The sequence below is a fragment of the Pelobates fuscus genome, chromosome 13, assembly GCF_036172605.1.
Source record: "Pelobates fuscus isolate aPelFus1 chromosome 13, aPelFus1.pri, whole genome shotgun sequence".
Taxonomy (NCBI): domain Eukaryota; kingdom Metazoa; phylum Chordata; class Amphibia; order Anura; family Pelobatidae; genus Pelobates; species Pelobates fuscus.
Window position 1 is genome coordinate 20,616,825 of NC_086329.1, and position 14,556 is coordinate 20,631,380.

At 41.1% G+C, this 14,556-nt stretch overlaps 1 protein-coding gene across 1 annotated transcript; it reads left to right on the forward strand.

Annotated features, from left to right (window-relative positions):
• The first annotated feature begins 353 nt into the window (after positions 1 to 353).
• On the forward strand, positions 354 to 12,241 carry LRRC57 (leucine rich repeat containing 57). Its single transcript, XM_063439661.1, has 6 exons — positions 354 to 440; positions 3,897 to 4,067; positions 5,019 to 5,154; positions 7,671 to 7,939; positions 9,706 to 9,891; positions 11,744 to 12,241. Exons 2-6 carry the CDS (start codon positions 3,984 to 3,986, stop codon positions 11,783 to 11,785), a joined length of 717 nt encoding a protein of 238 aa, XP_063295731.1. The 5' UTR covers positions 354 to 440; positions 3,897 to 3,983; the 3' UTR covers positions 11,786 to 12,241.
• Positions 12,242 to 14,556: the final 2,315 nt, after the last annotated feature.

Sequence of the window (14,556 nt, forward strand, 5' to 3'; positions counted from 1 at the left end):
TAAACGCGTCAACCAATCCGACGCGGCCGCGGCGCTGCCTTATGACGTACAACGCAAGCAGCGTTCTCGGTGATCCTGAGATCTCCATCTTGCTTGTGGCAGATCCCATAGCCTGTATTTTAAAAGTCAGCGCCATCTTGGTTGTGGCAGCTCCCATAGCCTTTCTAAGAAGGTTGGCGCCATCTTGCTTGTGGCAGATCCCATAGCCTTTAATAGAATGTCGGTGTTAGAATGTCGGCGCCATCTTGGTTGTGGCGATGTAGTGAAGAGAGGCTGGATGAGGGAGGTGGGGGCTGTTTCCGGAAGGGTTGAGACAGTCACTGGGTGTTGCTGGTACACTGGCAGCCTGGGATTGTTTATGTTTTTGCTAACCCTCTCTGGGATCGCTGTGGTTACCCGGCCACCCTGGGATTTTATTTTGGCTGGATTACATACACCCTGTGAGTGTTTGTCATCACTTTGTAATGAGGTTTGGGGTAATCTGTATCACTTTATAATTGTGTAACATTATTTACTGTACAGGTGGTTAGAGAGCAGGTAGCAGCACTGGGACTGTAAGGATAATTAATAATAAATAATAATAATAGCAAGAGTGGCCATAAATCTACTTTATGGGCAACTCCCTATTTTAGGATATTTTGCCTCTGGTAATAGTAGAGGAGGATTACCGTATATTGTGTTTCTAATTTGCTATTGTGATCTAAACTAGTGATCATTTTTTCTGTGAGGGAATACAATTTGTGTAAAAGGGTTATTCACTAACCACAGCATAAATTAAATCCAAAAGGCAAAATTAAAGCATCGAACCAAGCATCATAACCGCTACAGCTGTAGTGGTTATGGTGTGAGAAGTGCTCTGGCGCAATACCAGGGAACGTAATCTGACCATCTGAACATAGCCCGATCTGGAAAAAATGTGATGTTTGAGGAATAACACTAATAAATGCACTAATATAAAATGCAAAAGTCAGGGTAAAAGAGCAAAGTTGTGACTATATCTGTGATTACTTGTTCTTTGTTTTTAACTCAAAGGGACCGTCCTCTGGCTTTTCTCAAACTCTTTTGGAGCAGAAAGCTAGACTATGGGGACCTGCCATAGACGACCTCCTGCTTGGTTACACTGATAATGTGGAATTTGCACTTTTACATGATCCATTTCAGTTCTGTCCAACATGCATGTCATTGACCGGCTGAGTTTATTGGGCTAACCCCCAGCACTCTATACCTGTCATTGTCGTTCAGTTTAGCACCCAGACACCGCCCCAATCTCCAGCCAACTTGACTTAATGCTAAGATATTATACTCTAACATCAGTCGAGCTAACACTTGGTGACTCATTCGGATGCTATCTAGTCACTAGACCCTGTGGGAGGAGAGGTGGCCTCTCTTTCGATCCAGAGCAACCCATGTCTCTAAGTTAGCTAGTTAGTGCCTCATTTCTCACCCCCTTTGGACTGGTGGGGGTTATCCCCATCTATACTACAGAGCCATCCTCCCCTTAACATGGGCTCTACTGTGCTGGCAAGCGGGAGATGAGCAGCACAGAATGCCCACTCAACATGGCAGATGCCATGTACTCTTCTGAAAACCAAGGCTTTACAACCATGTACCAGCTAGACAGGCTAGCCCGATATCTGAACCCCAGTACACAGCGGATGCTACATCGGCCTCCGCAGCTTACATCGACCTCCAATACATCATGTCAAGCATTCATTCGTGATTCCTACTACTAAACAGGCTAGAGCATGGCCTGGGAGGCCAAAATGCTGACCTGCTGGAAGTGTAAAGAACCATCTGATCGGACACACGCTTTTGGAGGCCAAGTAGTTAGTTCTACCAGAGGACAAAGGTTTTACAGGGGGCTTTGCTTCCTATATATTTATTGATCCAATCTCTGCATCACTGTTCGAAGCATATGCCTACGCCTAGGCTACTGGGCATTTGGCTGTCTCCTCAAATATGGCACTCTGCTCTACCCTTGGAGGATATTGGCTAACTTGGACTTTATCTTGATTCATAGTTGTAGCGGAACCCTAGTCCTAGCAGGGACTCTCTTTCACTGGTTTCTCCAACATACACTCAGGAACAAGGAGAACACTCCAAGGGAACAGCCAAACACCGTAAAATACTCCACCTCCTCCCCAGCAACTGGACGACACTCAGCTCTGGGGGTATAACTGATTTTAATGGAGCCACAGCACCTTTTATGTGAGTAACCATGCAAGGGGTTTCCAAATACACATTCCAGGGGCATTCCCCACTGGACCTGAGAGTAGACTGAGACAAAATATACAACATAATTACATTAACACTCAGGTCCAGGACATGTATAATAATAATCACCCCCAAAACATACAGTTCCCCACAAGGTACCCCATTAAGTCCTATATCCCCGGATAGTCTGGGTCTGAGTGCCCAACATATCCGAAAAGCGCTCAGATCCTACGAACGCAGCCAAAACGCTACTGGGGTATAGTTTAGACCGACCGCACACGAGGTGCCTGCCCAAAAAGGTTCCATGAAATCAGGCTGTGCGGTTGGTCTTTTTCAGAAGTATCAAATATGCGAAAAAGACGTCACAAACTGTTCGTGCAGACATTCTTTCTGCGTATCTTGTTGGGGAGTTTGCTCCCCCCCCGAACGCCACTCTGTTCGTCTGAAGCCCCGTGACCATAACGGAAGGGGGAAGCCCCAGCGGTGTTCGCGCTGTCCGATTTTTGTTCCATTTACTTGACGACCAAACTCCGCTTTCTCTGTTCATGACTAAAGAAGGCCACCGCCACGTGTTCAGGCATACGAACGGCGGCCACCCAGCCGACCGCTTTGAATGTTCAGGTTATTGCGGTTGGTGGAGGTTTGAACAGAGGTTACTGGGGTTAAGGAGTGGCACACTCCACATGGGTGGTCTGGCATTCGGTAATTTGTTTGGTTGTCGAGCAAGATGTTGTTAATATGTGAGATGACTGTTATTTTACCGAACGGCCAGACGAACAAGGGAAAAAACACGATGATCCAGGAACTATGAGCACAAAATAAAGGAAATAACAGGAGGGACAAGATATGGACAGCCCATAGCAGGAATAGTGGTAACAGTCCAAGGTTCATTCCGCTACAATAGCCATCCATTTATCCTGGTCAGCAGTGGAGACCATTGAGCAAATTATTTCTCTATTGTTTCACTGTGGCTAAGTTGTTATTTTTTTTCATCCGCTCTTCACCTAACTATCTTGCCAGACCTCCTAGATGTATTGTTTCGTTGACATTGATTTTATTTTGTCTTATTTTATTTCTATGCAACATGTTTATTCTTCATGTGATATTCCTTTTTACATGTCTAGCATATAACATAGTTAGTGTTGTCTACTACTCATTAAGCAAGTTATTCTATGGATATAATAGATCTTAAGCAGAGTATAGATTTTAATAAATGTAATTGTTTATTTGAAGCACATTAGTAGGCCAGGAATTGCCACATTAACCCCTTAAGGACCAAACTTCTGGAATAAAAGGGAATCATGACATGTCACACATGTCATGTGTCCTTAAGGGGTTAAACTACTATTTATCTTTATGCCATGGCATAGAACAGGTTAATACACAGAGAGATCTATCAAAGCTCCTTAGGCAAAGCCTTATTTATTGTCTTAGCTTTGCTACCTGGCTCTTGGGTCATACCTGATCCTAATATGTAGCAACATACATACTTTCATTTGTACTGTATATCTTTGCCAGAAAAATATGTGTGGAATTCCCTATGTGCCGTGATACCAACAAATCTATGTCGATTCAGTATTTCTATTTTAAGGCATTAAGGTTGAAAACAATAGAAGGGTTTGTGTGTTTTGAGTAGCTCATTATTGTAACAATGACTTTTTTTCCTTTATCTCATTCCAAAGGAGACTTTGATGAGGTGAGGAGCTAGCATCGAAAGTCCTGCTGGTAGTTTTTGCTCTGAGAATCCGTGTCTTCTCCTCTTGGACACCATGGGAAACAGTGCCTTGAAAGCCCACATAGAGACAGCACAGAAGACCGGCGTATTTCAGTTAACAGAAAAGGGTTTACCAGAGGTAAGAGAAGATAGCCTATGGCTTGATTGTGTATGTGATACTTTAAAACAGGGCTGAAATACAATTTTTGTTCCTGACAAACGAGATGAGAACATCTTTTAATCTTACCTTACTGGTCTCATGGCCTCCAGATGCACCGCTTTTCTTCTCATTTTGCAGTTTTACAGCATCCTGACAGCCATGAGAACGGTGGGGCATGATGCTACTTAGGAGAGCAGACGGAGCAAAAAACTTTCTTCTTCACTTACTGGCTACAGTTTTCTGAATGTGGAGCTAGTGATAGGCTGAGAATGTCAGTTGACGCTCTCACCCTTTCAGCATTTCTCAGTCTGAGACTTCCTGATTGACACCTCAGACCTACAGAGGAAGAAGAGTCAGTGATTGGGCGCTGGCTTGCAGACTTTGGGGTTAAACTGCCCAAAGAAACACTATGGTGTTAGAAATACAAACGTGTTCCTAGCGCTACAGTGTTCTAGAACTTTTTTTGATTTCTGCTCCCATATCAAATAAATATATATATATTAGAAAGCGTAACTCTTCTTTGACTTCTCATCCAATCCATTGAATCATTGCATCTATATGGGGAAAGTTCAGCATCTCCATACAGAGCGTGGAGACTCTGAGCTAACCCAGGAAGCACATCTAGTAGCCGTTTGAGGAGTGGCCTCTAGAGGTGTCCCTAGGCTGTACTGTAAACACTGCCTTTGCTCTGAAAAAGCAATGTTTACAGCAAAAAGCTGACGGGGACAGGGAGTAGACACCAGAACAACTACATTAAGCTGTATTTGTTTTGGTGACTATAGTGTCCCTTTTACACTGGGGCAATCAATTAGATATGTTTTTTTCCTACCTTGTGAGAGATGGCACCATGCGATCCATGCAAAAACTTGATGCTTTATCAGTGCTACAGCCTGAGCCTCCAATGTATGTCTATTTTTTGTTTTAACACAGTTCCCAGAGGATCTGCAGAGACTGGTAGGAAACCTACGGACAATTAATCTGTCCAGTAACAAGATAGAAGTGTTGCCACCGTGGATGGGGAAATTCAACGTTCTCAAAAGCTTGTCACTGAACCATAACAGACTGAGTAAGAGAATCAGTATAGCTGCTAGCAGATCCTAGTGAGACTTTGTCAAGACCTTATTGTCACTAAAACAGATAAAACATGTTGCCATTCATTCATGATGTAGTATACTTTGTTAAATATCATCATCTGTTTACACTGTAAATATAGAGCGTACAAACACAGTATATTTGCAGAATTGCCAGCTGAAGGCAAAATGATTTTAAATATTGGTTTCATACTTTATGATGTTAATGTATTTTTATTTAAGGGACCTGCATCACCAGCAAACCCTTTTTTAAACAAATATACAAACAAACAAAAAAGCAATTTAAAAAAATGGAAAATAATGTAATAAATGTCTAAACTTACTATGAACAATGCAGTCAGATTGCATTGTTGGGCACGCCTCTCAGATAGGGGAGTTTCTTCAGCCTTCCCTCGTTTCCTTTTACCCACCCATCTTCGTTTCAGACCAGTCCATTAATTACAGAAACAGGTCATCATTGTGCAGCATTAGGATAGAGATACAGACATCCAAGCCTACTCTGCATGATCACACTGTTCAGACTCCCTCTCTTCTCCCCCTGGCAGTGTATTGCAAGGTGAAGAGACCTTCCGTCTGCACATGTGTAAATCTGTTAGGCAAGCCCAATGCAATTTTTCAGCATTCCTAGGTTTTGGGCACTGGTTAGATCAGTGTGCCCCTTGGAGTGGGTGTGGAAAATATATGAAATCAGAATCCGGTAAAAGGTTGCAGAGTTAGACAACTATCTAATTCTAAGCTAAAGATGCTGGCTGAGACAGTTGTCTTAACCCCTTAAGGACACATGACGTGTGACATGTCATGATTCCCTTTTATTCCAGAAGTTTGGTCCTTAAGGAGTTAAAGTGATGCATGTCGCTTTATTTCAAAAAGGATCCAATACTCACAAAGTCTCAAAGTAACCGGTTATTTTAAGACTTTTTGAGTGCTGGATCCTTTTTGCAGTTGCTGTCTCTTCAATTTAGAATTTGCAGCCCCGAGTTTACTGTAGCAATCAGTCTGTCCCCATGTAGTTGGTGAGTGCCACCTCTTTTTTGTTTTTTTATTGTGTTTGTATTAAGCATCATTAGCATATAATAATGAAATATTTAACCAGAAATGGCAAATCTATCCTGCCTCTGGCTTCCACGTACATCCTTTCGAATGTTAATAAACGGTTTTCACGCAGAAGGATAAAAGTCTGAGTTAAAGGGGCGAACTCTAAACAACATAACCGCTACAGATCAGTGTAGCGGTTTTGTTGCTGGACACTGTCCCATGGCTTTTTCTCAAAATGTTTAGGAACGGTTAGATGGGGCCACCCCTTGCGCTGCATCGTGGAAAAGTCTGAATTTATGCTATTGCATTTGTAAGACATTGATTGGCTGATACTTCCTTAGCACTCTCTTCCAATCGCAGCACACAGATTAGTTTACTACGCAGTGAACCAGGATATGTTTAAACTAATGTCAGACGCAGTAATATAGGCCAGTTCTACTCGATGTGTGGAACTGCTCTTTGGGGATAAACTGCTTATACCATAAATGCCTCCTTGGCAGATGTACAGAAGACAGTGCTGGTTAGAGAGGGGTCTTTTTGCTGAGGCAGGAAACGTTCCTGATAATTAGTTTTTTATTTATTTTAATGCATTACCCTCCCTATATTTTAACTTTCAGTATTTGCTGAAACGTTTCGGATGCCCGAGCTAGAGATTTTTTTTTTCCAGTTGTAATTGGGTTATCCAATAAACCAGAACTTTTCGAAAGCAGGACCAGGGAATTTTAAACTTTTATGTCAAAATAGCCAAATCAGGAACTATTTCTTCAACTCTGTATGTCAAACACTGGATTGCCTAAAAGAAAAAGTGTAAGGTATTTTTCAATAAGCCACTATTTTCAGTTCATTGAATATAATCCAAATTATATTATGTAACTCAGGGCTAGACAAATCCTAGATCACCACGGCGACTAGGAATTTTGTCCTGGCGCCTGGGTACTTAGCATCGCATTCACTCCGAGGTGGCAGGCTGAGAGAGAGTGGAGCCGAGGGAACTGTAATCTTCTTGCTCTGCTCCCTTGCGCGCCATTTAGTGATGTCAGTAGCTCTGATAGGGCAGTGTTTACATTGAAATCCTGCTGTGACAGCTTATAGACACTAGAACAACTACATTAGGCTGCAGTGTATCTAGTGACTATAGTCTCTCTTTAAGAATTGTATGTTTGTCTTTGAAAATAAAGCTTTATTAGTTAGATTCAAAGCAAGTTTGTCAAGTCCTGCTGTAAATAGCAAAATGTCTATTTGTCCCAAATTGCTGTGAATTGTGGTCATTTAACATTGGCCGTTTACATTTTTTTTTTCTTTCTTTAGAAGGAAACACTTAAAAAAATATTAGCTAGCCCTTCGCTTGGACATAATGTGTTGTATAATTGCAAAGAATTGTTGGTAAAACTATAGAATATAAGTTTGGATTGCTTTTGATGCATATCTATTATATTTTTTCTAAATATTTTTCCAGACAGACTCCCAGAAGAACTGTGCAAGCTGAAAAAGTTGGAAACTTTACATCTTTCCGGGAACCAAATTAGCCAGCTGCCGGCTGATTTTGGCCAGCTTTCTGCATTAAAGACCCTAAACCTCTCCGGAAACCAACTGCGAGCTATACCGTCCCAGCTCTGCACCCTGCGTCACCTGGATGTAGTGGACCTTTCCAAAAACAAGATTCAGGCTATACCAGACGAGGTTTTGGGAGTGCAAGCCATCGAAATAAACTTAAATCAGAATCAGGTGAATGTCAAAAAATACAATTTACACACAAGAAGGTCATAAAGAAATCTTAGTTATTAAAGAGGTAAATTAAACACCATAACCACTACAACTCATTGTGCTCATTATGGGGAGTGTCAGCCCCGAATTTCATAGTCCACCCTCTCTTTAACTATACTGATAATGCAGAAATGACACGCTTGCACTGTTAACTGTAATTTTATGCAGTCTTGAAGGTAAATGTAGGCAGGTGGGTTAGCACAGCACTCTTAGTCCAAGGATGGACAGATTTTCACTTGATAATGCTAAAGTCTAATGTCTGCATTATCAATGGGGGGAGAGGGGACCTGCATTAAGTCCAACATTCTAGGGAACCTTTAAGTTGTCTGCTAGAGGGTTTTTGGAACAGTAGTCTGCAGAATTATTTGCTAGATTGTGAATTGCTGGGTGTTTGCATTTAGATAAGGAGTCAATGAGTCTCTCTGGTCTTCCCCCATAGTGCCTTTATATAAGGAAACACAGATGATGGGAACGAACATACACTAGGTGAAAGTACTGGCAACAGCATAGAGGTCTGGTTGTGAGGCCTAATAAGGCATTGTGAGAGCTGAGACATAGCTTGTATCACGGTGTGGTAATGAATTACGCATCTGATGTGGAGCCTCGAGAGAGGAAACCCAAACACAGGTGTAATCACTTACCCAACGGGTCCAGTGACTTCCCATACTGTGGCTTCACTTGAGGAGCAGTAGCGCAGAGTCCTTGCTGGACTTTGCAAAACGGGTGACACTGCATTGGAGGTGGAGGGGATGGTGGATCTGCACCAATAGTGTCAGCATTATGGATTAGGAAGGCTCCTACCATACCTGTGGATGTACCCAGGGATATAATTGCTGCCATTCAGGACATCTGTCAGAACAGGCATTGTGACGCCCTTGGTGACCGTGGGAGTTGCGGCTTCAGGGCGACTCCCTCTGATGGGCTAGGGTACTCCTAGCATTGTAACCATCAACTTTCGGTGTAGGGATTGTGGTGCGTAGAAAAATATGAACTTTCTTTGTTTAGCTTTTTCAGCTGTAAGAATATAATTTCAGTTGTTACTCATTCTCAGCAAATCATATACATACAGTGGGTGGAATGTTGTGGTTCAGGATAAGATACAGTAATGTTAAGGTCGATGAAGTAACTGTGGAGATATGAATATACAAATACCTAGTGCAATATTGTACTGTAAAATAAAACTTCAACATACAGTGTATAGCTCAGTACTCACAAGGAGGGAGCCAATCGGAAATGGCTCAATCCTGACGCCTGTGGGATAGTTAGAAGGGATCCCACTCCCTTCCAAAGTGCAGGTGCTTTTCTGTATCTTTCAAAAAGGAATGTCCACGCCAATATGAGCTTGGGGACTAAGTCCTTTTATTGGTAAAATAAAAATGGATATACAGCACAGCAAAGTGCAATGAAATAAAAACAAAAACAAAACAAACTTGATAAAATCACTGAAATAGTGCTATAGTAAAAAAGTCCACTATGGGGTAAAAGAAATTACTTGCAAAACGCGTTTCGCCCAAGTCCTGGGCTTCCTCAGTTGCTACAGGTGTCTTTCAGATACTTTGTTTATATACCCACTTCGTTACTCATTCTCAAGTTAAACGTATCTTCTGCAGATCCGAATTATGGAATATATTTAACATTTTCCAACTGCCTCACAGACTTTAAAACATTTCTCACATTTTTCTTCGTTTTGCATTCTATAATGTAACCATGTATTTTCTTTCCTGCAGATATCTCAAATCTCTGTGCAGATTTCACACTGTCCACGTCTCAAGGTTCTTCGTCTGGAGGAGAACTGCCTGGAGCTCAGTATGTTACCCCAGAGTATTCTTAGTGACTCACAGATATCCCTTCTTGCAGTGGAGGGAAACCTTTTTGAAATAAAAAAGCTCAGAGACCTGGAAGGCTATGAAAAGGTTAGTGCTCTAAGACAGTAGCATGCCCAGGTCATGTCTGTGTGTTAAAACCGTTTGCTCTGGAAATTACCCTATATATTAATGTACTTATTACCGAATATATTAATGTACTTGTATGTGTCAGAGAGAATTGCTCTGGGTTCAATATATATGAATATAAATGAATCTAATAAGAAAGCAGTCAAAATGGAAGTTCCTTAATACCTGTCCAAAATATATATATATTATACAGGAATTTTCTAAATTAAATATATGCATACATGATTGGAATGTTGCCAGATCACCTTAGGATGGCATGTCAAAAACAACAAAACTTAATTTAAAGCAGGCTTCTCAAACTCCGGCCCTTCAGATGTTGCTGAACTACAACTCCCATGATTCTATGAATGAAATAGGCTGAGAATCATGGGAGTTGTAGTTCAGCAACATCTGGAGGGACGGAGTTTAGGGAAGCCTGATTTAAAGGAACACTCCAGACACCAATAGAACTTAACTGCTTTTTTTATTTTTTTTCATACATTTGGGCCACAATAATATGCTGTATTTGTTTGCATGATCAAATCGTTATATATTTTGAACACACAGTTGAGGTTTTTTTATTTTTTGCTCAATGCTGCACCATAAGCCTGCATCCTTAGCCACGCCCACCACGCCAGGAGAATACTTCCTTGTCAAATGTATGCACAAAGTCCCAGCCCCAAGAGGATTGGGTGACCGGTTTTCAATTCACAACCTGACTGCAGACAGAGAAGCTTTAACCCCTTAAGGACACGTGACATGTCATGATTCCCTCTTATTCCAGAAGTTTGGTCCTTAAGGGGTTAAAGAGGTTGTGACATGCTTACTATAAGTTTCCCTCAGTGTCCTCTCCTAATGCAGGTTGAGTTGTAGTTAAGATCATCCAGTGCAGTCGGTGGTTAAGCTCTGAGCATCCTTTTCAGATGTGGGGGTGTGGCTAAAGAGTCAGGATAATGGTGCAGCATTCTACAAAACTTTTTTTTTTTGTGCAAATCTACAAAGATTTAAGAATGCAAAAAAATAAGGCATAGTAATGAGGCCCAACCCTATCAAATGCATTACATTTGTTTTGGTACCTAGAATGTCCCTTTAAATTATTTGCAGGTTATTTACTAAACTATCATGGATTTTTTTTTTTTTTTTAAAGTATTAAATTTAAGGAAAACATCGGAGCTGGAGTTTTTCAAATTCTTCTATTTTGGCCTAAAAATGTAATTTGTGTATAGTGAATTACCCGGACGGATTTGCAGAGCGCCTATGGTCGTGGTTACCAAGTTTGTTAGCATACATATGGTTCCAGAATTGGCATGGAGATCCCTGCTTGTGCATATGGCATGTATTTCTGTGTTTGGATGGGATTTTCCTTTAACCCCTTAAGGACAGACGACGGATATATTCCGTCATGATTCCCTTTTATTCCAGAAGTTGTGTCATTAAGGGGTTAAAATATCTCTCCCCTTTGTGTTAATACATTTGTATGTGGTTTACTTCACTTCCACATTGCCAAGCATAATTCCATCCAGGCTGTGTAGCAATGATATACTGCAAGCTATGTACTAAATCACCCCCAGAAATTCCTAACCTAGGATTGCTCTCCAGCAAGGACAGAATTTCACTTGGAAGTGTTGCTGCCAGTGAGCCATGGTTTTTGTAAGGTCACTCAAAACATTGACAAACTTGGGGGAAATGTCACTAAACCTACATCACCATAACCACTACAATGAGCTTTTTGATGGCTCCATTTTGACATAATCTGCTATTGACTTTCTTCCTGGTTACAAACTATTTTTAAAGATGTTAAACAACATAAATAATGGAATGTCTTTTCTTTCAGTACATGGAACGGTTTACAGCGACCAGGAAGAAGTTTGTATGAATAGAAAGTACACCAGATAGACTTTTATGGCGACACCATGCCTAAAGCCAGCCAAGCCCTGGATGTACCGTTTACAGCTTGCAAAGCCCCAGTTTACCAAGAGCCAAACACTAAAGTATCTACACTCTTATGGGACACATTTAAAGACCGCTAGCTGAACATTTAACAAACCGGTAGTATCCTTCCAGCTATAGAGTGAAGCAATTGCCGAGTCTGTTTAAAGGGGACCTTACATCGAGCAGATCTAAGAGTAGGAATATTGTATATGTATGAATGTAATATAAACATTTTCTAAAGGTTAATATAAAGCAATGGCTTAATGGTTTTTAATGCAGCCGATGACCGCAAGTACAGTAAACTGAATTAGAGTTAATTATTTGCTTGGATACAAGTTTATATCCATCCATTTCAGCACATTATGGGAATGAAAATAAACTCACATGTTAATATGGGGAACCGTTCTGCTTATTCTGAAAAACTCGACCCTAGCGGTTAGAGGGCTTCACCCAGAAATAACTGGTTAAAGAGCAAACTTGCAATGTGCACAGCTTAGCTATTTTGTTTTGCAGTTTCAGTTTACTAAGACTTGATGTTTAGTGAATACCGTAAACTGCACAGTATCTTACCGACACCAAACGTGCTTAATGTTGGAGAGTTTTCTCTGACAGTGTGTGATTTCAAAGTAATTTGCAGTCAACACACAATGCCCATTGAGGTACAGTATGCCAGGTCTGTTGTCCCCATGTCGTTCATTGCAGTAGGGCCAAAAAATATAAAAAATAAACAGGAAGACTTGTCCCCAACAGTATGCCCTTTGGCTATTTTCTTTGCTTTAAGAATAACTTTTGGTGCCGACCATCTGATCATTAATAACAAACAATATCCTTAAAGGTAGCGGCTACAAAAGGCATTTTAAATAGCACTGTGGACACAGTGAGCATTACACAAACTGTTTAATGACAATATCCCAAACACATCTGGAAGCTATAAAAACCATGCATGGCAGTTATACATCACAGTAACCTTGTAACTCTCTAATGCTGCTCAGAGATCAAGAGGAATTCCACAAGTCCTAAAGTAAACACTGGTACTGATCCTAAGAGTCAAAATAAAGCGCTCTGTTCAAGGAGTGTATGTAACTAAAAGCTGGGGGAGGTGTCACTTGGGAAGCAGAAGTTGTCATTTGAGTCCTAAATGGTAGAGAATTAAGCAGTAATACTTCAGGGGCATGATCTATATACCAACACAGATTTACAGGTTTAATTACAGAAACAGGTTTGTTTCTGGCCCCTCTCCATGGAGGAGATTAAATGTTTAGAATTATCTTTCCCTCCCCTCCTCTCCCAATTCTACTTGGCCTACTCGGTTTTAAGTATGAGGCTTTTTGTTCAGGACGGTGTACAAGTGCCATCTTTAATAAAATAGGATTTTTTATTTAATCGAAATATAAATTCAGATTGTTTTGCTCTCATTTGGAGCTATAAGTAATAAATTGGTGGTTTTTTTTTTTTAGAATTGAGTTAAAGGGAAACTCCAGTGCCAGGAAAACGATCAGTTTTCCTGGCACTGGAGGGTCCCTCTCCCTCCCAACCCCCAATTCCCAGTTGCTGAAGGGGTGAAAACCCCTTCAGTGACTTACCAGAGGCAGCGACAGGTCCCACGTCGCTGCTTCCTCCTCCCCCGCCGCTCCTCCTTCTGCTTACGTCGGCCGGTGGGCGAGACTGATCTCGCCCGCCGGCCGAGGAGACCTAATGCGCATGCGCATTAGCACACCCCATAGGAAAGCATTGAAAATGAATTTCAATGCTTCCCTATGGGGAATAGAGCGACGCTGGAGGTCCTCACACAGCGTGAGGACGTCCAGCGACGCTCTAGCACAGAAAACCTGTGCTATAGAGCAGGAAGTGTCCTCTAGTGGCTGTCTAATAGACAGCCACTAGGGGAGGACTTAACCCTGCAAGGTAATTATTGCAGTTTAAAAAAAACTGCAATAATTACACTTGCAGGGTTAAGGGTAGTGGGAGTTGGCACCCAGACCACTCCAATGAGCAGAAGTGGTCTGGGTGCCTACAGTGTCCCTTTAACACCATATTTGGGTTCCTGTTGCGAGACCTTATTGGTTCCCTTGTTTGGGTGGCCAAAACATCATCCTTCTTTAGAAATGTAAACACTGCCTTTTCTCTGAACAGGCAGTGGTTAGAGTGCCAAGACGTAAGGGACATGCTATAGCCACCAGAACCATTGTATTATGCTTTAGCTTTAGAGGGACATTATACCGGAATCACTAAAGTAATTTTGGACCTTAACAACAAATACTCACATTATAAAGTCTTAGAGAGCAGTAGTTGTGTGCGTATTAAAAGAACAAGACTTCCATTTATATTAATGAGGTATTCACACTTGTACAGCCACTTCACCTGTTTCCACCTATAGCTTTCTAAAATATTCACACAACTATTGAGAGGTGTGTGTTTGTGTAATAAATAAATAAATATATATATATATATATATATATATATATATATATATATATATATATATATATATATATATCCCCCAGGACGTAATAGAAAACCAGAGTAATCTGAATGTACCTTTCCTCCTGGTTAAATACTTGCTTATTAATATCATCATCATCTACAGGCATGGAGACCAGCCTTGAACCAGAAGTTTACACATTTGAAATAAAAAAAATAAAAGCTTTTCCTATTTCTCTGCCCTAATATTTTACCTTTATTCCCTGCACTTGAAAAATATAAATAAAAGCAAGA